The 23395-nt window shown below is 39.1% G+C and overlaps 2 protein-coding genes across 5 annotated transcripts in view; one reads left to right on the top strand and one right to left on the bottom strand.

Moving 5' to 3' along the window:
• The window catches only part of LOC306878246 (epsin-1-like), a 23753-nt gene extending 10757 nt beyond the window's left edge, over positions 1 to 12996 (top strand). For 2 of the 4 annotated variants that reach the window (XM_079430469.1, XM_079430470.1), the window contains exons 12-13: positions 10946 to 11200; positions 11284 to 12996. In XM_079430469.1, the coding sequence (XP_079286595.1) occupies positions 10946 to 11200; positions 11284 to 11771 (743 nt within the window). In that variant the 3' untranslated portion in view covers positions 11772 to 12996. The remainder of the gene's footprint in view (positions 1 to 10945; positions 11201 to 11283) is intronic. The other 2 variants (XM_079430471.1, XM_079430472.1) reach the window with 1 other exon arrangement.
• Positions 12996 to 23395, bottom strand: foxj2 (forkhead box J2). Its single transcript, XM_079430473.1, has 10 exons — positions 23140 to 23395; positions 22506 to 22825; positions 20806 to 20880; positions 20566 to 20646; positions 20394 to 20489; positions 16289 to 16442; positions 15903 to 16160; positions 15725 to 15826; positions 14069 to 14437; positions 12996 to 13908 (listed from the first exon to the last, which is right to left on the bottom strand). Exons 2-10 carry the CDS (start codon positions 22809 to 22811, stop codon positions 13805 to 13807), a joined length of 1545 nt encoding a protein of 514 aa, XP_079286599.1. The 5' UTR covers positions 22812 to 22825; positions 23140 to 23395; the 3' UTR covers positions 12996 to 13804.

Here is a 23395-nt window from a genome sequence, read left to right as displayed (position 1 = left end):
GATGTTTTCAGCAAGAACTGGGATGTTTTCAGCTTCCAAGAATTGTGTACAGATCCTTGCAACATGGGGCTGTGCATTATCATGCTGCAACATGACGTGACGGTTGTGGATGAATGGCACAACAATGGGCCTCAGGATCTCCCCACCGCCACCATGGGCCACTCGATCCACAACGCTGATATCAGCAAACCGCTCACCCACACGACGCCATACACGCTGTCTGCCATCTGCTCTGTACAGTGAAAACCGGGATTCATCCGTGAAGAGAACACCTCTCCAAAGTGCCAGACGCCATCGAATGTGAGCATTTGCCCACTCAAGTCGGTTACGACGACAAACTGCAGTCAGGTCAAGACCCCAATGAGGACGACGAGCATGCAGATGAGGTCCTGGGCTGTTGTGGTTACACGTGGTCTGCAGTTGTGAGGCCGGTTGGATGTACTGCCAAATCTCTGAAATGCCTTTGGAGACGGCTTATGGTAGAGAAATGAACATTCAATTCACGGGCAACAGCTCTAGTGGACATTCCTGCAGTCAGCATGCCAATTGCACGCTCCCTCAAAACTTGCAACATCTGTTTGCATTGTGCTGTGTGATAAAACTGCACATTTTAGAGTGGCCTTTTATTGTGGCCAGGCTAAGGCACACCTGTGCAATAATCATGCTGTCTAATCAGCATCTTGATATGCCACACCTGTGAGGTGGATGGATTATCTCGGCAAAGGAGAAGTGCTCACTAACACAGATTTAGACAGATTTGTGAACAATATTTGAGAGAAATAGGCCTTTTGTGTACATAGAAAAAGTCTTAGATCTTTGAGTTCAGCTCATGAAAAATGGGGGCAAAAACAAAAGTGTTGCGTTTATAATTTTGTTCAGTGTATATGTATATATTAGGGCTGCAACAATTAATCGATAAAATTGATTATTATCGATAATGAAAATCATCGACAACCATTCTCATTATCGATTAGTGGGGTCTGCCCACAGTGCACGTCCAACTTCAGCCGGCCACGTCAAATTACAGCACTGAATAACGCATTTCTGTGGACAAAATGCATCTAAAAATAGTGGAGGAAACAGAATGAGATGCTGCAGGAGAAGTATGTGATCCAAGCTGCCCAAAACATGAGAATTCTTTATTTTAAGCTTTAAGCTTTAAGCTAACTTAATGCATTATCGGAATGGCTTGCCCTGTCATGCGGCTTTGACAGATGCGTATGCATCCACAGCGCAAACACTTTGAGTTTACGGTCATATCCTTATCTGTAAATGTCACATTCACGCGAGCGTTTCCATTTTTTGCGTAAAGGCCCATCCTGACAGTCTAAGTTTTAATTTTTTACTGAATGAGCGTTGGCGCGTGCACTCGCGTCAGCCAGACGGAACACAGTAGAGAGGGAGACAATTAATATTCAGTGCAAAAACATTCATTGTGCTGAAATATGTTGTTGTACGTTAAATTAAGGTTTAAAAGTAAACATGTAGTGCACGTATTTTATGAGTAGGAACTGTAATAGGGATAACTGCGTGTAATTGTCTGAATATAAATATCAGACGCTTCATAGGCGCCTTTTAAAGGATAAAGAAATGACAGTAAAGACGACTAAACTAGGCTATATTCAACAGCCTATATACAGTGCTTAACAAATTTATGTAAGGTTTTAAACAAATTATGTAAGGTTTGTGCCACTGCTGCGCTATATTGGTTATTACCAAAATCTTTTTTTTTTTTTAGCTTTCTGTATTGGTTAGTCCTTCAATATGCATAAGCTCTTTAGTAACAGTAGGCTATTTCTAATGCTATAATGTAATTATTGCTGTTGTATAAGAAAGAAAAGCAGAAAAAAGTCAAGCACTTTATAGTGCGTTTATTTATTTTTTTCAGATACAAAATTACAGTCAAAAAGTACATAAACAATACCAGCAAGAATGCAAGCTGTTATGAAAGACATAGGAGGCCATTTTTGTTATGTGAATAAATACTATTTAGTTGTTTGTTATTTTCCCAATAAATAACATTTTTATATTTAAATAATTTTTTGACAGATTCCTAAAATATTTGTGTTGTCGCTTTATTATGACAGGTGGTCTAATAAATTAAGCACTGTATGTTTTCATAGCATTCAGTTTGGCACGTTTGTTTGAAGGACATTGGGCAGAATGTGGAAGTGTTCTTTTCAATAAAAAAAAGAAAATTGGGCTTTTTATATATAAAAATGCTTGCATATATTAGGGGTGGCATGGTACACAGATGTCACGGTTGGATACGATTTCGGTACAACAGGAAAAAAAACAACAAATCTACTATGCTCGGTTTCTTCATTTATTTTTAACAGAGTAGTACAGTAGTAATGCTAAATATTATATTACATTATATATATTCAAATATATATTATAATCTGTAGTACATGTATACATACAAGGAATAAATTCTTGAAATATATTTGATTTAGTTAACAGATAAACAAGGAGAAAAAAACAGTACGACACGTAACAGTCTATATATGCTGAGTTTCAGTTAATTTTTGTGACAGACTTCATTTGTTCACAGAAAGGAAACTCAAATGCCAGAAAGCAACATCCTATTTGTTTTCTTTATTATATAAAAACACAATGTTTTGAGTTCATCCTTTATACAGTGATGCATTAAGACGATAAGTGTTTAAAGTTGATTCTGCTGGTGTAAGGAAACAGTTGAAGTAATCGCGTCACACACGCGCGCGCACACACTTTCACACACACACCAAAACACATCAGTTCCAGCATTGCTAAAGTTGGTATTTTATCAAAATAAAATTCAGATACGTTACATCACAAATATGGAAATATTACGGAATATTTGGATTTGTGCCGAATGAGAGAGGTAGGATACACAAGCACAAAGCTCCATTTCGCAAACAGTTGAGTGCACAAGCCTTTAAAGCAGTGGTCGGCAACAGGCGGCCCACGGGCCCCAGCAATAATATCTGGCCCGTAGCCAGATTATTTTGATAGCGGCTGTTCTGAAATAGATCTGTCTTGACAGCAACGGTTACTCACAATCAGAGTATGTGAGTGGAGCTGAGCAGGAGTGGAGCGGTGTGAATTTGAATGGAGCGGATTTTTTAAAAGTCGGAGCGTCGTGGTTTTCACTCACTCCGCTGCATCACGAGTACAATTCATGCCAACGACCCGTAATATAACTGCATATTTGGCAAGAATTCACATGTTAAACATTTAGCTAGCTAGATAGAAAAGGATCACTCAAATCAGAAAGAATGTGAAGGCTATGATGACTGCAGTGGACATGAGCGGGAAGTTATATTTCTCAAGGAATTTATTTGTTCCTTCTGAATATTTTCAGCTGACAGCTGACTTTTGTTTTCTCAGAATTGCATTATATAAACTCGCAATTGAGAACATATCAGTCTTTTTCCCCCCTCAAAACTGGACTTTAACTCGCAATTGCGAGTTTATATCTCACAATTCTGTGAAAAAAATATATATATATATATTTTTTTTATTCAGTGGTGGAAACGGGCTTCCATAGAACTGTGATCTTTCAAACATACTGAAATACTTTAGCCACGGAGCAGTGTTTCTGATATCAGTGAGCGCGGAGTGGAGCAGGAGCAGAGTGAATATTAAATGCTCAGAGCACGGAGGGGAAATTGTTGGCGCTCCACTCCGCTCACATACTCTGATCGGACACCGCCACACAAATGTGGCTTTTTGTTAATGACTGTCGCAGGATTTTACACAGAGTAACAGCTCACTACCAGTTACAAAATAGACTGTAATAGTCAGTCACAGGCAGTTCTGGTTGCATTTTTCATCAATTAATATCTTAAATTATCTTTTGACTATTTTCTGGCCCGCCATCTTGTGGTGAATTTATTTTTTGGCCTGATATATAACTTTGTCAGTCTGAGACAAATGTGAGAAATGTGAGAGACTCATTCAGAATCAGCACATGGTCACTGTCTAGTGGGCTTTGTTTTCAAGCGCTTAACTCACGGCATTCGCTGTTCTTCTGATGGTGGTTATCAAACAGCTTTGCATTACTGCGGGCGCCCCCTTCTGGATTGGGATTGAATTGCCTGTATTCGTTGTAAGGCCTCATGTACCAAACAGAGATGCTCGTTCCGTGATGGTTCAGTACGAATACATGTACCTTGCCACCCCTAATATATATGTGACCCTGGACCACAAAACCAGTCTTAACTCGCTGGGGTATATTTGTAGCAATAGCCAAAAATACATTGTATGGGTCAAAATTATATTTTTTTTTATGCCAAAAATCATTAGGATATTAAGTAAAGATCATGTTCCATGTAGATATTTTGTAAATTTCCTACCGTAAATATATTAAAACTTAATTTTTGACTAGTAATATGCATTGCTCAGAACTTCATTTGGACAACTTTAAAGTTGATTTTCTCAGTATTTGGATTTTTTTTGCACCCTCAGATTCCAGATTTTCAAAAAGTTGTATCCAAATATTGTCCTATCCTAACAAACAATGCATCAATGGAAAGCTTATTTATTCATCTTTCAGATTGTATAAAACTCAATTTAAAAAAATTGACACTTATGACTGGTTTTCTGGTACCGGGTCACTTATTTATTTATATATATATATATATATATGTATGTATGTATATATGTGTGTGTGTGTGTGTGTGTGTGTGTTTTTTAATGTCTAAACCGCTGGCCACAAAAGGGAGTACACCCCTAAGTGAAAATGTCCAAATTGGGCCCAATTAGCCATTTTCTCTCCCCGGTGTCATGTGACTCATTAGTGTTACAAGGTCTCAGGTGTGAATGGGGGAGCAGGTGTGTTAAATTTGGTGTTATCGCTCTCTCTCTCTCTCATACTGGTCACTGGAAGTTCAACATGGCACCTCATCATGGCAAAGAACTCTCTGAGGATCTGAAAAAAAGAATTGTTGCTCTACATAAAGATGGCATAGGCTATAAGAAGATTGCCAAGACCCTGAAACTGAGCTGCAGCACGGTGGCCAAGACCATACAGCAGTTTAACAGGACAGGTTCCACTCAGAGCAGGCCTCGCCATGGTTGACCAAAGAAGTTGAGGGCACGTGTTCAGTGACATATCGAGAGGTTGAGTTTGGGAAATAGAGGATGCAGAGGATGAAGGGGTGGGGGGTCAGCCTGTCAGTGCTCAGACCATACTCCGCACACTGCATCAAATTGATCTGCATGGCTGTCGTCCCAGAAGAAAGCCTCTTCTAAAGATGATGCACAAGAAAGCCCGCAAACAGTTTGCTGAAGACAAGCAGACTAAGGACATGGATTACTGGAAACATGTCCTGTGGTCTGATGAGACCAAGATAAACTTATTTGGTTCAGATGGTGTCAAGCATGTGTGACAAGTGTGTCTTGCCTACAGTCAAGCATGGTTGTGGGAGTGTCATGGTCTGGGGCTGCATGAGTGCTGCCGGCACTGGGGCGCTACATGTACTGTGACATACTGAAGCAGAGCATGATCCCCTCCCTTCGGAGACTGGGCCGCAGGGCAGTATTCCAACATGATAACGACCCCAAACACACCTCCAAGACGACCACTGCCTTGCTAAAGAAGCTGAGGGTAAAGGTGATGGACTGGCCAAGCATGTCTCCAGACCTAAACCCATTTTGAGCATCTGTGGGGCATCCTCAAACAGAAGGTGGAGGAGCGCAAGTTCTCTAACATCCACCAGCTCCGTGATGTCGTCATGGAGGAGTGGAAGTGAACTCCATGACCAAGAGGGTTAAAGCAGTGCTGGAAAATAATGGTGGCCACACAAAATATTGACACTTTGTGGCCAGCGGTTTAGACATTAATGGCTTTGTGTTGAGTTATTTTGAGGGGACAACAAATTTACACTGTTATACAAGCTGTACACTCACTACTTTACATTGTAGCAAAGTGTCATTTCTTCAGTGTTGTCACATGAAAAGATATAAGAAAATATTTGCAAACACGTGGTTTATCACACCTGAGTTCAGTTTCTCTAGCCACACCCAGGCCTGATTACTGCCACACCTGTTCGCAATCAAGAAATCACTTAAATAGGACCTGCCTGACAAAGTGAAGTAGACCAAAAGATCCTCAAAAGCTACTCATCATGTTGTTATCCAAAGAAATACAAGAACAAATTAGAAATAGTAATTGAGATCTATCAGTCTGGAAAAGGTTATAAAGCCATTTCTAAAGCTTTTGGACTCCAGCGAACCACAGTGAGAGCCATTATCTACAAATGACGAAAACATGGAACAGTATTGAACCTTCCCAGGAGTGGCCGGCCGACCAAAATTACCCCAAGAGCGCAGCGATGACTCATCCAAGAGGTCACAAAAGACCCCACAACAACATCTAAAAAACTGCAGGCCTCACTTGCCTCAGTTAAGGTCAGTGTTCATGACTCCACCATAAGAAAGAGACTGGGCAAAAATGGCCTGCATGGCAGAGTTCCAAGACGAAAACCGCTGCTGAGCAAAAAGAACATAAAGGCTCGTCTCAGTTTTGCCAGAAAACATCTTGATGATCCCCAAGACTTTTGGGAAAATACTCTGTGGACTGACGAGACAAAAGTTGAACTTTTTGGAAGGTGTGTGTGTCCCATTACATCTAGCGTAAAAGTAACACAGCATTTCAGAAAAAAAACATCATACCAACAGTAAAATATGGTGGTGGTAGTGTAATGTTCTGGGGCTGTTTTGCTTCTTCAGGACCTGGAAGACTTGCTGTGATAAATGGAACCATGAATTCAGCTGTCTACCAAAAAATCCTGAAGGACAATGTCCGGCCATCTGTTCTTGACCTCAAGCTGAAGCGAACTTTGGTTCTGCAGCAGGACAATGATCCAAAACACACCAGCAAATCCACCTCTGAATGGCTGAAGAAAAACAAAATGAAGACTTTGGAGTGGCCTAGTCAAAGTCCTGACCTGAATCCTATTGAGATGCTGTGGCATGACCTTAAAAAGGCGGTTCATGCTCGAAAACCCTCCAATGTGGCTGAATTACAACAATTCTGCCAAGATGAGTGGGCCAAAATTCCTCCACAGTGCTGTAACAGACTCATTGCAAGTTATCGCAAACGCTTGATTGCAGTTGTTGCTGCTAAGGGTGGCCCAACCAGTTATTAGGTTTAGGGGGCAAGCACTTTTTCACACAGGGCCATGTGGGTTTGGATTTTGTTTTCCCTTCATAATAAAAAACTTCATTCAAAAACTGCATGTTGTGTTTACTTGTGTTATCTTTGATTAATATTTAAATTTGTTTGATCTGAAACATTAAGGTGTGACAAACATGCAAAAAGATAAAAAATCAGGAAGGGGGCCAACACTTTTGCACACCACTGTGTGTGTGTGTGTGAGTCTCGATTTCTGCTGCAACATTCAGATGGTAGGGTCAGAATTTGGTGTAAAGAACATGAAAGCATGGATCATTCCTGCCTTGTCTCAACGGTTCAGGCTGGTGGTGGTAGTGTAATGGTGTGGGGGATATTTTCTTGGCACACTTTGGGCCCCTTAGTACCAATTGGGGCATTGTTTAAACGCCACAGCCTACCTGAGTATTGTTTCTGACCATGTCCATCCCTTTATGACTACAGTGTACCCATCTTCTGATGGCTACTTCCAGCAGGATAATGCACCATGTCACAAAGCTCAAATCATCTCAGACTGGTTTCTTGAACATGACAATGAGTTCACTTTACTCAAATGGCCTCCACAGTCAACAGATCTCAATCCAATAGAGCACCTTTGGGATGTGGTGGAACGGGAGATTCACATCATGGATGTGCAGCCGACAAATCTGCAGCAACTGCGTGATGCTATCATGTCAATATGGACCAAAATCTCTGAGGATTGTTTCCAACACCTTGTTGAATCTATGCCACGAATAATTATATATACAGTGCCCTCCAAAAGTATTGGAACAGTAAAGACAAAATTGCTCTGTTGGCTGTAGAGTCAAGACATTTGCAAATATGATTAAAAGATGAATATGAGACAAAACTACGGAGTCACATTTTATTATTAGCCGTTTCGACACACATATGTTTTACCAAATAAAAAGAACAGCACTTTTAGAGTTCATCCCACTCATTGATGTGAGCATAAGTATTGGGACAGTTGAACATAAGGCAGATATAAAAGATTAAAAGCTATTATTTAGTTGTAGATCCCTTGCACACAATCACAGCAGTGAGTCTGTGAATCATAGACATCACCAGACTCTTGGTCTCATCCTTTAAAATGCTTTTCCCAGCCTTTAATGCAGCCAATTCCAATTGTTGCTTGTTTTGGGGAGTTTCTGCCTTTACTCTCCTCTCCAGCTGGTGAAATTAATGTTCAATCGGATTTAAATCTGGAGATTGACTTGGGCAATCTAAGACTTTCCATTTCTTTGCCCTTATAAATTCCTTGACTGAACTGGCAGGGTGTTTTGGGTCATTGTCCTGATGCAATATGAAGCACTTCCCAATGAATCTGGTGGTATTTTCTTGAATATTGGTAGCCAAGATGGTTTTATAGCCTTCCAAATTAATTCTGCTACTGTCATCATACATTCATCCATACATCATACATCATACAAAGTCATTAGTAAAGTTGGGAGGGCCTGTTCCAGAGGCAGCTATGCATGCCCATGCCATGACACCACCTCCACCATGCTTTACAGATGAGGCTGTATGCTTGGGATCATTGCAGTTCTCTTTTTTTTCTCCACATTTTTGATTTCCCATCAAGGTTAGATAAAGGTTCATCTTTGTCTCATCACTCCATAAACACAGTTTCAAAACTCTTCTGGCTCACGTTTGTGCTTTTTTGCAAACTCTAATCTTACATTTTACATTTACGCATTTAGCAGACGCTTTTATCCAAAGCGACTTACATTGCATTCAAGGTACAGTTTTTACTTTTTTTTTTTTTTTTACCATCTTTTGCTTTCCCTGGGAATCGAACCCATAACCTTGGCGTTGCTAGTGCCATGCTCTACTATTTGAGCTACAGAAAAGCCTTGCCTTTCTATTTTTGGTGCTGGTCAGAGGTTTGCATCTTGCTGTGTAGCATCTGTAATTCTGTGTCAAAGTCTCCTGAGAGCAGTAAATTGTCGGAGCATCACCCCAGCTTTCTGGAAGTTGTTGGTGATTTTACAGACACGTCTTTTAGGGTTCATTTTCACAGCTTTTATGATTTGTCTGTCATCAACTACTGTTGTTTTCTCAGCCGATCAGGCCATTGTTGGTTGCTGGTGTCGCTGGTGGTTTCCAAACTCTTGATTTCTCCATGCCCTTTATTTTTGCTATAGCTATAATTGACTTCCTCTTTTCTTTTAGCATCCAAATTGTTTGCTTTTCTCTCAAAGTCAGCTCCCTCATCTTCATCCTGGTTTTTGTGTCATCATCGAATGTAAGATTCAGAATGCAGAAGTAATGGATATATCAGATATGACACATTCCCGGCTTTTAATATCTGAAGAATTAATGCATCAGGACACAGTTGATCACTTAGAAAGACCTGTGAGGCAACTGTTTCAATACTTATGCTCACATTTACATTTACTCATTTAGCTGACGCTTTTATCCAAAGCGACTTACAATTGCTATATATGTCAGAGGTCGCATGTTAAGTGTCGGTTAAGTGTCTTGCTCAGGGACACATTGGTGTCTCACAGTGGATTCGAACCCGGGTCTCTCACACCAAAGGCATGCGTCGTATCCACTGCGCCATCACCACCCCGATCCGATCACATCAGATAGAGGGATGAAACTCTAAAAGTGCTGAACTTCTTAACTTGTGAAAACGTTTTGAATTTGAAGATCACTAAATTTAACTTATTTTGTCATCTGGGAAACATGTAACTATCTTCTGTAGTTTCTGAAGGGCAGTAGTAAATGAAAAAAAAAAAGATATTTAGGCAAAATAAAAAAATGTAAACATCTCCATTCTGTTGAAAAGTTTGGAGCTCACGTCTCCGAAATCGGCGAAGCGTATTTTCAAATAGTTTTCATAAATAAACCGCAGATTTGAGTTTTAAACAACTACATTCTCACCTGAAATACTTTTAAAACTACATTTCACGATACAATAACAGTAATGTTTAAAAAAATTATGCGAATATGGTGCCGGTGGTTGAAATACAGTGCTGCATGAACTCAATCAATCAGCATGCTCAGCACCCAAGTCCCGCCCCCGAAAGTTCCGGACCTTGCTACCTCGCGAGCAGGGACTTTCTGAGGGGTAAATTTGTACTTGAAACTTTTAGATCCTGGTTCCTGCAGTGTACCGAGTACCGGCCCAAACACACTGAGTACGGCCCAAAGTTCCTAATTCCTGGGTAAAGTTCCTGCGGTGGAAAAGGGGCTTAAGTGAAGGCCAGAGCTAAACGCTGCATAACAGGGAACCTCCAGTAGCAGGATTGGACACTCCTGACTTGTCCAAAGAAAAGTTACATTGCATTAGAGACAACAGTGCGTTTGCTGGTAATTCTCTGGTTTATTTACTCTTTGCTAAGCCCCGCCCCCTTGGCTACTCTTGTTCCTGTTTGATAAGTGTTACGGAAGGCTTCAAAGGGCGATCCGGAGACTTCCAGAAATAAAATGGATATTATTGTTATGTGGGCTGAAAGGAACTATGATGTTGAACTATGATGTATCTGCTGTTTTTTTTCTTGGGAAAAAAAAATATTTTCATTAACTGTACATTTTCACTATCTTTGAGAAACAGACCAGAAGTCATTAATTTCCAATGGAGAGCAGATTGCAGATATTGGTTGTTAGCATGTATGGTGCATTCCTAAATAAAATGAATAAATAAATGCTTGTCTAATGATATGGTATTGGTCAGTAATGTTTAATGCGGGACTTAGCAAAGGATCAGTTGGACAGTCTTGTTTACCATATTAACCATTTACATGTCATTTTTTTTGCCTCATTCTTTTCCACACACAGCAGATCTGGAGAGAAGAGGCTCCTCAGCGACAGGAGGTGATGCTGGAGGTGGAGGCAGCACTGGCTCGCCAGTGCCCTTTGACCTTTCGTCGCTCAGTTCCTCCTTGCCTGTTCGAAAAACGCCAGAGTCATTCTTGGGTCCCAATGCTGCACTCGTGGATTTGGACTCACTAGTATCATCAAAACCCAAACCTAAACAACCACCACCGCCAAGCATCTCCTCCACATCTCACAACCCCTTCCTACAGACACAGGGTGTGTATTTAAAACAGCCCACGTTTAGAGACAAATCATGTTTTGTTTACCCCTCTAACATTAGTTTTCTCCTTTAACTTTAGGTCCCTCCTCAACAGGTATGGGAGTTACCCCAGGCAGTACCATTTCCAGTAGAGGGGTGTCGCCGACCCCACCTTCTGCTTCTAATCCTTTTGGCGTGACCCCGATGGCATCCATCTCCCCTCAACCTTCTTCGCTCGGTCTGAGCCAGCTCCGTACAAGCCCCATTCCCCAGAATCCTATGCTGGGTCACATGCCTCCACCAGCAGTGGGAATGGTTCAGCCGGGGATAGGCATGCCAGGAATGGGGGTCCCTATGGCGGCCCCTGGTATGGGCATGGGAATGGTACAGTCCAGCCCAATGGGCATGCCTTTTGGTGGAATATCCCCCATGGGTCCTGCAGGAAATCCCTTGCTGATGGGCCCTGGAGGCCCAACACAGCCTGCACTGATTTTGGGTGGGCTGTCGGGGGTGGGCGAAGTGATGGGAACAGGAGGATCAATGGGAGGTGGAACAACAGGCACAAGCACCAATCCTTTCCTTCTTTGAGAGATTTCACCAATCCCACGTGCCCTGTCCACTAAATCCAATCAATCCAAACCTGCCCTACCAACACAAACAGTTTGTGTTTGACAAAAAAGTGTGTACATCTCTATATTTAATGAAAAAGTTCAAACAAAAATGTATTATTTTCTTTCACAAAACAGCATTTAAATTTTTTTTTTTTTTACACAGTATTTGAAGTATATTTATTTCCCTATTAGTTAAATTTTTTTTCTTTGATAGACATGGATTGGTGGGTTCATTCAATGAATGCAGGCTGTTAATATTGTTATATTATTAGGATGAATGTTATTGTTCAGAAACAAGAAGATAAGGGAGGAGGAAAACAAGCCACTAATGAACTCAATCATACACCCCTTTCTCCCCGTTTCATTGAGCCGGTGACCCTCTGATGAAAGAGTGCATGAAAGATGTCTGACTGGCTCGCCCTGAACAGACTGAGAAGAATTCAGCTGTTTTATTCACAACTCTAGTAAAAAAAATTACTTGATAGATGTATTACTTTTAATTTAATTTCATGTGTAATCTTGTGTAATTTATTTTAATCGTATGTGTCTGACTCCTGGGATCGATTAAACCAAGGAAAATCGCACTGGAAATTGCCATTGAAACAGATGCCTGTGCTTGGTCTCCTTCGAGCACCTCCAAAATTTCAGTCCACATCAAATGGTACACATGAAAAGATGCTGTGTGTGTGTATTGTATGCGAGAGAGAGAGAGCTTGTACGATGTGTCCATTGTTTTCACTCGGGTCTCTGCTGTGCTTCTGATGGGGTTTTATCAGCATAGTCTCACTTTCAGCACTCTTAACTTGATATAAAGGTCCTTCTTTTCACACATTTATTTTTGCAGTTGTAAGAATCAAAGCATTAATTCGACGCCTGTCTTTGCATTTCACTTCAGCACATTTTTTCCTTGAACATTTACACAGAAAGTGGGAAAGTGTTAACGCTTCTGAAACTGAAAAAGAAATTTAGCTGAATGATCGTGAAATCATATAAAATTGGGGACTGAATGACATGATCCATGCTGTTATTCTTTATTTACTTTCAATGAATTATTTTATATATATGAACATTTTAGGGATATTTCTCTAATAATGGCTATGGTCAAAAATCGTGTGGTGTTGACTGTGAACATTCACATTTAAAAATACACATTTTAAAAATGGAGGAAAAAAAATCTGAGAAATTTAAGAATAAAAAAAGAAATCCACAAAAAAAAGTTGTCCAAGTTTTTTTTTCTTTGGCATTGGTTTGCTTTTAAATGGCAATTAAAATGACAGACATTAGACATTTCCTTTTTATTGTTTTTTAATTGAAGACAAAACGTTAGCTCCCTAACAGGATTTGCTATGTGACAAAATGTATTAATATAAAGCAATAAATGTCATGATTTCAGTCAAAATATACCCATATGTATTGCTATAATATACCTCAGTGTACTGTTAAACTGCATTTATTCTCCCACAAATTGTTAGTGTACATGCAATTTGTTGAAAATGTGCAATTTAAAATTATTTCTTTGGTCAAACATTTCTTTCAATAGCTATTGACTAAAGTGTCAGGAAAGCCTGTATCAACATTCAGCAAGAACTGAGCCATTGTCAGTTGGCTAAGGCTTTGGAAGTGCTAATGTTATTTACATTGTATTACTCTGAAGTAAAAGGCAGCCTGGCATGGATAGATCCACCCCAACCTTCAAGGTCTGGAGCAGTTCAGGAACAAACATGATAAATATTTTGCATTGCAAGTTTTTGTTAACCTCACAATTTGGTGCTGGCTATTATTATTAGCACTTCAACATGCAGTTGACTATAGCAGCACCATTGTGCCATATCAATCAAAGGAAACAAACAGCTGAATGATGATCATTGTTACGCTGATGCTGCTTTTGTTCCACATATAAATGAAACAAGATGAATGGGTTAGCCTCACCTCCTTTTTGAGAGATACTAATTTTTTCTCATTAATTTGCTTGTGTTTTCTTTACGGTATTGTATTTATCGGCAAACAAAATTATTCAATCAAAGAATCCCAGTCGAATTCATCCTGGATTTCCTCACTGTTGACTTTCTTCAAGTGTGGACGTCCTGTTGGGGTCAGTGGCTGAGTCTGAAGTGCTGTATTAGGACAATGAGTAAAACAGTTAAAATATTCTCCAAAACAATATCTTGATGTTCTACAGAAGTCATGGAATGGTTTGAAACTACATGAGGGTGAATAATCAAGAGACAAAATTTTCATTTTTGGTTTTGTCAGAAGTGTCATTTTGGGACGTACCGTTAGGAGTCAGAGGCTGGCTCGTGGTGGGCTGCAGCCCCGGGGATCTCTGTGCTGTCTGGTTCTGGGTGTGAGGGGTCAGGGTTCTCCTGGGACTTTGGAGGGGAGATTCACCAGTGCCAGGAGGGAGCTGAGAGGAGTAGATGAGTGGAGAGGGTTGAGTTAAACAAGCCAGGCTGGGAGAGTTAGTGGGTGGCATATTCATGGTAGGTGGGGCCATTTGACCGAAAGAGGAGGGGCCACCAGAGGATGAGCTAATGAGACCCTTCTGAGTGAAGAAACGGTTGAGTGAATCACAGAGCGAGGTGAAGAGCGTCGAATCCAACGCCCAGTCACAGAGCTCGGCCTGCCACATGCTCTCTACCAGGTCTGCATGAGAACAACATAAGATAGAAACAGTTAATTACAGTGATGTACAGTAGTTTTGTAGTATTTTGAATGCATTCATAAATTAACAAACTTTTAAGCAACATTACACACAGATTATGCACCGAATGTTTGCAAGTCTATTCATTTAGATGTTCATTTTAATAAGCTGGTCCAAAAAAATGCTACCATTCATTATCCTTTTTTCAGCAAAATAAATATTTAGGTAAATAATGTTTTTTTTCAATTCAGTTACAGAATTCCCACACTTTATGACCAATGAATTTCCAAGATTTTTCCAGGCCTTTTTTCAGTTGTTTGTGACAACAGTCTCTTATATTCACTAAGACTGTATTTATTTATTATTATATTATTTTGTAATATTGTGACATGTTATTTCAAATTAAAATAACTGTTTTGTATTTGAATATAATTTATTCCTGTGATGACAAAGCTGAATTTTCAGCATCATTACTCAAGTCTTCAATGTCACATTATCCTTCAGAAATCATTCTAGTATGCTGATTTAGTGCTCAGGAAACATTTATTATGACAGTTGTCCTGCTTACTGTTTTTGTGTGCTTATTGCATTTTAATTTATATATATATAATGTAAAATAGAGGTTTTCCAGGACAGTGCAACCCCTGTAGATTAAAGTGTGGTTTTAACAGCTCAGTGTTTAGTGTAAATGCATGAGTATTAATATTATAAGTTAAAGCTGCAGTCTGTAACTTTTGGCGCTCTAGCGGTTAATAAACAGAACTGTGTGCGTCTTGCGGAAGAACATTGTAGCTACTTATCTCTGTTTATGCCAATGATGCAGGTGCTGGGCTATACCGCAGCGGTACCTACCCGAACCAGTCTAAAATATTCCAAATATAAACACTTATAGGTGTACCATAGTGATTCAGGACAAGCCAAAAACACTGTTTGGAAAACTGACTAATGGTGTACTCTAAATTTTGAACATAAAAAAGTTACAGACTGCAGCTTTAATGAATTATGCATCCTCATAATTATGCATTTAAAAAGATATTAATGGTTTCAGAAGTTAGCGTTTTGTTTGTAGCAGGTAGTGTAGCAATTTTCTACCAAATGGTAGCTTGACTGTTTTTAGTTTGAAGTATAAGAAGATTGCAACTTGCCAAGTTACAGTTTCAAAATAGCTTCCCAACAGTAGAAAATACTGCTTCTGGATGCACAAATTCCAAAATGGTCACATAAAAAATTAAAAAGTAACTCCAGAGCAGAAAGTGAAAGCATGTAGACTACAGGAATGTAGTACTGACCAGGGTGACTGGTGAGATCAATGTTAGCCCAGTCCAGATTACTAGCAATTCTGAAACTCTCTCTCAAAGAGTCAGCGTTACTGAACCAATCTGCAGGAACGGCTGAAAGAGAGAGAGAAAGAGAGGATCAGGACACTCGTATCCTATCAACATGCCACTACTGAGCAGTTATACTCACCATTACTGTGCAGCAGCTTGTCAGGCTCAGTGTTGGAGTTTGGATGAATGTTTAGGTTGTGGATAAAACTAGAGTTAGTATTGGGTGTATTTGGGTTGAAGTTGCCGTTGGTATTGAGGTTTGGGTTAAGAGTAGGGATGGGGTTGGTGTACTGGTTCATATTAGGGTTTGGACAGGGGCAGGGGGAGAGAGGAGGCAGGGTTGGCGTGTGGAGCGGTGTACTGTCATGGGTTAGTCCAAGTAAATTGGTAATGTCCGCTATGAGAGAGAGAGAGGAATGTGAATCATTAAACACAACTAAACTGACACATCTTACACCGACTTGATTCTGAATCAAAATAAATGATAAGCCAAAAGGAAAAAAGTGGCATATTAGATTTGCTTACATTGTGAGGTGACTCTATCTCTCACAGAGCGACAGAGGGACTGGAAGGAATTGTACAGATCTGGTAAATTCAAATCAGCAAAGGAGAATCGAAGAGGGGGATCAGCATGAGGGTTCGAAGGAAGAGATGTGGGTACTGGGATGCTTGGACGTTGCTGTGGAAATTTCATTTGCAGAGATTCATTTGAGAGTTATTTGGATAAACAATGTTACATATGAATAGCAAGCCAAAAATGAAAATTCTGACATTATTTACTCATGCTCACACCCAAACTCTAACTCATTTTCATTCATGAAGCACTTTTTCAATTCGAATTCAAAGGGATAGTTCACACAAAATTTTTTATTTTGTCATTATTTTATCACCATGATGTAATTCCAAACCTGCATAGGTTTCTTTCCTCTGTTGAATAGGGCTGTGTATTGGAAAGAATCTGGCGATACGATTAGGGCTGTGTATTGGAAAGAATCTGGCGATACGATACGTATCACAATACAGGGATTGCGATACAATATATTGCTATACATTGCGATATTGTAAGCAAGGCAATATATTGGGATATTTCTTATTTTAGAAATAGGATATATTTTTTTTAGGAAAGCTGTCATTAAGAACACACCACCATATGCAAACCTTAGCAAAAAAAAAAAAAAAATCAAAATAGTTTAACCAACACACTGCAGAATACACTGGGATCTGCATTTGCAATAATCAGTCCCTATAACATTCAACATTACTGAACCACTTTTTGTGCAGTACGAGTAAAGGGGGAAATATTCAAGTGCTTGCATGATTCTTTAGTTAAATGTATGTATAAAATGTATTTTATAAAAAGACAAAAATATATATTTATAGACTCTACTTTAAAGGTTCACAGTTTAAGTTTACAATTGTGACATACAATGTCATAAGATTTGATCTGAACAAAAAATGACATCTGCTTAATATCAATGAAAAATAAAGTGCTTGCAGGATTCCTAAAGAAAACAAAACAATTGTAAAACAATCAAATAAATACAGATGTTAAACATTCTCAGAACTTTTTAACTTGGATTTCACAGGTTTTTCAGTTTGTATTTATGTTCCGCGTGGAATCGCCGAGACCGCGGCGCGAGCACTGCCTCAACTGCACAAAACACCCCCGAATTACAACGACTCTACCGCCCGCCGCACCCACGCAAAGGCTCTACAACACGGGACGCGGCAAGCGGCAGAACCGAGGTTGCGATAGCACACATACATCTCAGAGACATCTATTTGACATCTGCATTTACATCTGCAAGACGTATTTTTTAGGGTGTTTGCTCATCTGCAAGACGGCTATAGGACGTTTCCTTTTAGATGTCTTTAAGATGTTTATGATTTAGAATGTATGTGAAACTGACATCTTAAAGACATCTGTCAGACGTTTGTAGACAGCAGATGCTTTCCAGATCAAGAGATCTTTAACAGACATCTTGCAGACGTACGTGTGCTATCTGGGTTGGTCCCGGGGCGGACATTACCACAAAAGCCCAAATGGTGCCACACTTCAGCTTTGTACATCGAAACAAAAGCTGGAACAATTCTTTTATCCTCCATTACTGGCAGCGAACTATATTAACGCTAACATTAGTGGAGTGCCCTGATGCTAGTATTTCCTGTCACTGTTTAAGTTCAGAATATGAACTCAAAACGAAACAACTGCCATGAATCTTGTATGATTTTTTCTTTCTTTTTAAATATCGATATTCCGTTTTGGAGAATCGATACAGTATCGCCAAACAAAATATCGCGATACTCACGTGTATCGATATTTTCTTACACCCCTGCTGTTGAACACAAAAGACAATGCGCAAAAAACACAGACGCAGCCAGTTAATTTCCATTAATAATCTACCAAAAAGGAAATTATCACAGCCATGTCAAGCGCAAATTGGGTTAAGACATATTTTTGTGTGGCGTCTGAAAGGGAAATTCCTACAAATGCATAAGGGTCAGCTGAAAAAATAATTGTCTGTGTTTGTAAAGTAAACTTTGACAGTCATTTTTTTTTTTATCTCAAAAGAGGGTTTGAGCTTGCACAAGCTATTAGTAAACTGGTGCTAGCTCCCAAGTTGACACCTAGAATATTAGAATATGGCACCTCTATTTGATGTCAGTGTTGGTTAAGTTATATAGAAACAATGACATTAATGGCATCAAAGCGCCATTTTTGAAGTTCATACAACTTTAAAGTTGGCACCTATTTTGAAAATGCATAGCATAGATCTTAAATGTCATAGATACAACCCGAATTCCGGAAATGTTGGGACATTTTTTAAATTTGAATAAAATGAAAACTAAAAGACTTTAAAATCACATGAGCCATTTTATTTATATAGCCATTTTTTAATTTTATTCACAATAGAACATAGATAACAAATGTTTAAACAGAGAAATTTGACAATTTTATGCACAAAATGAGCTCATTTCAAATTTGATGCCTGCTACAGGTCTCAAAATTGTTGGGACGGGGGCATGTTTACCATGGTGTAGCATCTCCTCTACTTTTCAAAACAGTTTGAAGACGTCTGAGCATCGAGGTTAGGAGTTTCTGGAGTTTTGATGTTGGAATTTGGTCCCATTCTTGCCTGATACAGGTTTCAGGCTGCTAAAGAGTTTGTGGTCATCTTTGATGTATTTTTCGTTTTAATGATGCGCCAAATGTTCTCTGTAGGTGAAAGATCTGGACTGCAGGTAGGCCAATTCAGCACCCGGACTCTTCGACTACGAAGCCATGCTGTTGTAATAGCTGCAGTATGTGGTTTTGCATTGTCCTGCTGAAATACACAAGGCCTTCCCTGAAATAGATGTAGTCTGGAGGTGAGCATATGTTGCTCTAAAACCTTTCTTTCATTGCATTCATAGTGCCTTCCAAAACATGCAAGTTGCATTTACGCACCCCCATACCATCAGAGATGCTGGCTTTTAAACTGAACGCTGATAACACGCTGGAAGGTCTCCTTCCTCTTTAGCCCGGAGGACATGGCATCCGTGATTTCCAACAAGAATGTCAAATTTGGACTCGTCTGACCATAGAACACTTTTCCACTTTGAAACAGTCCATTTTAAATAGCCTTGGCCCACAGGACACGACTGAGCTTCTGGACCATGTTCACATATGGCTTCCTTTTTGCATGATAGAGCTTTAGTTGGCATCTGCAGATGGCACGGCGGATTGTGTTTACCGACAGTGGTTTCTGGAAGTGTTCCTGGGCCCATTTAGTAATGTCAATGACAGAATCATGCCGATGAGTGATGCAGTGTCGTCTGAGGGCCCGAAGACCACGGGCATCCAACAAAGGTCTTCGGCCTTGTCCCTTACGCACAGAGATTTCTCCAGTTTCTCTGAATCTTTTGATGATGTTATGCACAGTAGATGATGAGTTTTGCAAAGTATTTGCAATTTGACATTGAGGAACGTTGTTTTTAAAGTATTCCACAATCCTTTAACGCACTCTTTCACAGATTGGAGAGCCTCTGCCCATCTTTACTTCTGAGAGACTCTGCCTCTCTAAGACATCCCTTTTTTAGCTAATCATGTTACAGACCTGATGTCACTTAACTTAATTAGTTGCTAGATGTTCTCCCAGCTGAATCTTTTCAAAATTTCTTGCTTTTTCAGCCCTTTGTTGCCCCCGTGCCAACTTTTTTGAGATCTGTAGCGGGCATCAAATTTGAAATTAGCTCATTTAGTGGATAAAAGTGTAAAATTTCTCTGTTTAAACATTTGTTATGTTCTCTATGTTCTATTGTGAATAAAATATTGGCTCATGTGATTTGAAAGTTTTTTAGTTTGCATTTTATTCAAATTTAAAAAAACGTCCCAACATTTCCCGGAATTTGGATTGTAAAAATAATACCATGCAGGTTTGGAATGACATGAGGGTGAGAAAGTGATAACAGAATTTTAATATTAACTATTCCTTTGAGGTGATGCATGCACTATAAATGAAAGTAATTATGATGTCTACCAGTCACTAGTTTTCTTTTGTTTACCACACACTCTCATTTCCTCATTCTTAGACCTCAAGCTCTGCTATAAGAGGATCTTAATAGAAAAGCAGAAGAAATGACTTTGAACCTTGCAAGGAGGGGGATAGAACATGCTTTTGGTGTCTGGTTGAGGTGGGAGGGGCTCTGCTTGACTGACAGGCACTTGAGCCTCTGAGAATGGAGCCTGAAAGAGAGATGTCGGTGAGTGAAATACTGATCTCACAGATGTGATGAATATACTTCATGTGACATACTCTTACCTCCTCCTCTTTAGGATAAGGACGTTTGACTCCCCTGGGTTGAGTTGAATCAGGCGGTACATCCATCGTCCAGTATGAGCCCTAAAACAGGTGATTATTTTAGCTTCAGTATTAGTAAGCAACAGAGTGGATTTGAGAGTGTTATACCAGTTTAAATAGTTAGAAGCATGACAGTAATAATTAATCCTATTTAAAATGAAAAAAACTTAGATATATAAAAAAATATTTTGTCTACATCACCTTCCCAGGATCGCTCTGTGGTCGAGGAACTTTCCGGAAACATTTATTGAGGGACAAATTGTGTCGAATTGAGTTCTAGGAGATAAAACAGGAATGTGTCTATACATACATATGCATTTGACATGCATTACTATACAAAGGTTTAGGATTAGTAAGATTTTTGGTAACACGTTGTTTAAAGCCTTTGTGTATAATGCATTATAAAGGGTTGTTAGTGGGTATAAAGCATTCTAATTATTCATAATGTGCATTGTAATGCATTATATATTGTTGTGAATAATTACAACCAAAATGCATAGTGTAACAATGAATTGACAAGTGTTATAATGTGTTAACTGTGGTTACAATTATTCATGAGATTGTACAATGCATTGTAAGGTGCATTACAAAACATAATTAATGCATTAAAACTACTTTTATAATGAATTATACATGAAGGCTTAAGGTAAAATAAAGAAATTAATAATTTTATTAAGCAAGGATGCATTAAATGAATAAAAAATGACAGTAAAAACACTCATGCTACAAAATATTTCTATTGCTGTTCTTTTGAACTTGCTATTTGTCCGAATATTGAAAAATGCATAATGGTTTCCACCAAAATATTAAGCAGCACAACTGTTTCCACATTTTATGAATCATTTGAGTCATTTCCTAAAATATGTTTTTAAACATGTCCAGATTCCTCAGATAATCAGCACCACTTCCAGTCAAAGAGCATCACATATAATTTAGCTTTAATTGTGAAATAGAAGAGATTGTATCGCAGTAATAAACGCAGTCTGTTCACTTTGACACCGTTTAACATTTTGACGATAGGATATGATGCAAAACCAGCTCCCCAGAAATTCAAGTTAGTGTTATATCTATCAAAAGAGAAACGGAGCCACTGGACAGAAGAAAAGGCATGATTACTTGCTCCATGGGCTCAGTGAGATTCATTCAGGGTACTGAAATCCAACAACTATCAAAGTCAATAGTCCTTCAAAAGGACCAAGATCCCAAAAACATTAAAAAAAAACTAAAAAAAAAAACCCCACAACATTGTATGCTGAAAAACTATGAAATATTAAGCTGTTAAATTGAAATGCCTAAAATCTACATTGCTTGCATCAATGACATAAAAATGATCAGTTCTCTAAATGACTCAATAACACATTTTCCTCATACCTTCAGTATACATCTTAATCATTATTTTAATGTTTTTAGTGTAGCATTTTTAAATTGTGATTTATTAAATTATTTCATAAACATTATTAATATTTTTGGAGGAGTCAAAAATATTCATTAAGTTTTTTTAGGGGTCGCACCACATGACATTTTACGACCTGAACACACCTTGCCTTGCCAAAAAGCCAAGATGGTCAAATTATCTAAGATCTTAAAACATTTTTTCTAGGAAATAATTTAAGAAAATATTATGCCATAAAGTTTTCTTTTCAAGCGTTTCCTTCCTTTAATGAGGCTTTTTTTCTGTATTATGATATCAGGAAGGTTGTTTCATCCTGACATGTTTAACTCTGTGATTGACCCTAATATACAAAATAACTTTTTTTTTGTAAGTTTCTTTCTAGACTTATTAAATCAATAAAGGTGTAAATCCAAACCACAGGCCCAGTACGAGCACAATTGCATACACAACTCTGCCTCTATGCACAATTTAGCACAAGGAAGTGGTCATGTAGTGGTCTGGCCTTTACCTTCCATCCTCTTCCTGCTCTGCTGTAATAAGGAAATGTATTGCTGATCCATGTGTAAATATCATTCAAACTCAGCTTCATTTCAGGAGCAGAACTTATCGCCATGGCTATCAGAGTGGCGTAGCTGTGAGGAGGTTTCACTTTGGAATTAGATCCAGGGGACGGTGTAGGAATGGGAGGGATGTCCCTCTCTCTTCCTCGTTCTTTTTTTCGCTCTACTCTTTCTTTCCCTGATCGCAAAGTGCTAATTCCCAGCTGAGGAAGCCAGTCAATGCTGGTCAAACTAGAGTCCAGTTCAGAAGTCATCCTGAAGGGGAGATCTGAGGTGCAGAGAAAACAAAACATTATGTAATACTGTGTGTTAACCCATGCAGTCCAGATAAGCTGTAAAACCAAGTCAACAATGGCATGCGCTGTTGCAAGACAATATGATTTAAAAGCATGTTGTAATCCCAATCTTCATTTAAAAGTCATTAAGTAATGTTTTGACAAACAAACATATACTGAAAGCATTAGTTACTGCACACTGTATGGATCAAATGTTGGATACACTTTTAGGTCTGTTATTTCGAAAATAGCCTACTATAAAAGGTTAATATGCGTGTTTAAATATAAAAGATGAGTGAAATCATACCTCTGTTCTGTCAAAAGGCCACAGGCTTCACGCTGTGTTAATTTTTAATGCTGTCATCTGAGGGATCTCCGCAAACGCTTGTTTATCCTTCTTGTGTTGTTTATCGCTGCATTCATTCGCTACCTGAAGCGCCTAAGTTAACACGTTTTGTATGAAATTTCTGTTTGGTAGAAGAAAAAAAATCGGTCGGAAAAAGTTCTTCTCTTTCCACTCCCGTTCTGCTTGTGTTGAACGTCACACACTCCACCCTCCGTTT

Source organism: Barbus barbus, assembly GCF_936440315.1.
Source record: "Barbus barbus genome assembly, chromosome: 12".
Classification (NCBI taxonomy): domain Eukaryota; kingdom Metazoa; phylum Chordata; class Actinopteri; order Cypriniformes; family Cyprinidae; genus Barbus; species Barbus barbus.
Note: the sequence above shows the minus strand (reverse complement) of the source record. Positions and strands in the feature narration are given on the sequence as shown.

Coding starts and splice junctions, on each gene's coding strand:
- foxj2 (XM_079430473.1), bottom strand. CDS start 22,811: ATGACTTCTGAACTGGACTCTAGTTTGACCAGCATTGACTGGCTTCCT. Junction 20,647..20,805: donor CACAGAGCGATCCTGGGAAG/GTGATGTAGACA, acceptor CACCTGTTTTAG/GGCTCATACTGGACGATGGA. Junction 16,161..16,288: donor AGATAGAGTCACCTCACAAT/GTAAGCAAATCT, acceptor TCTCTCTCATAG/CGGACATTACCAATTTACTT.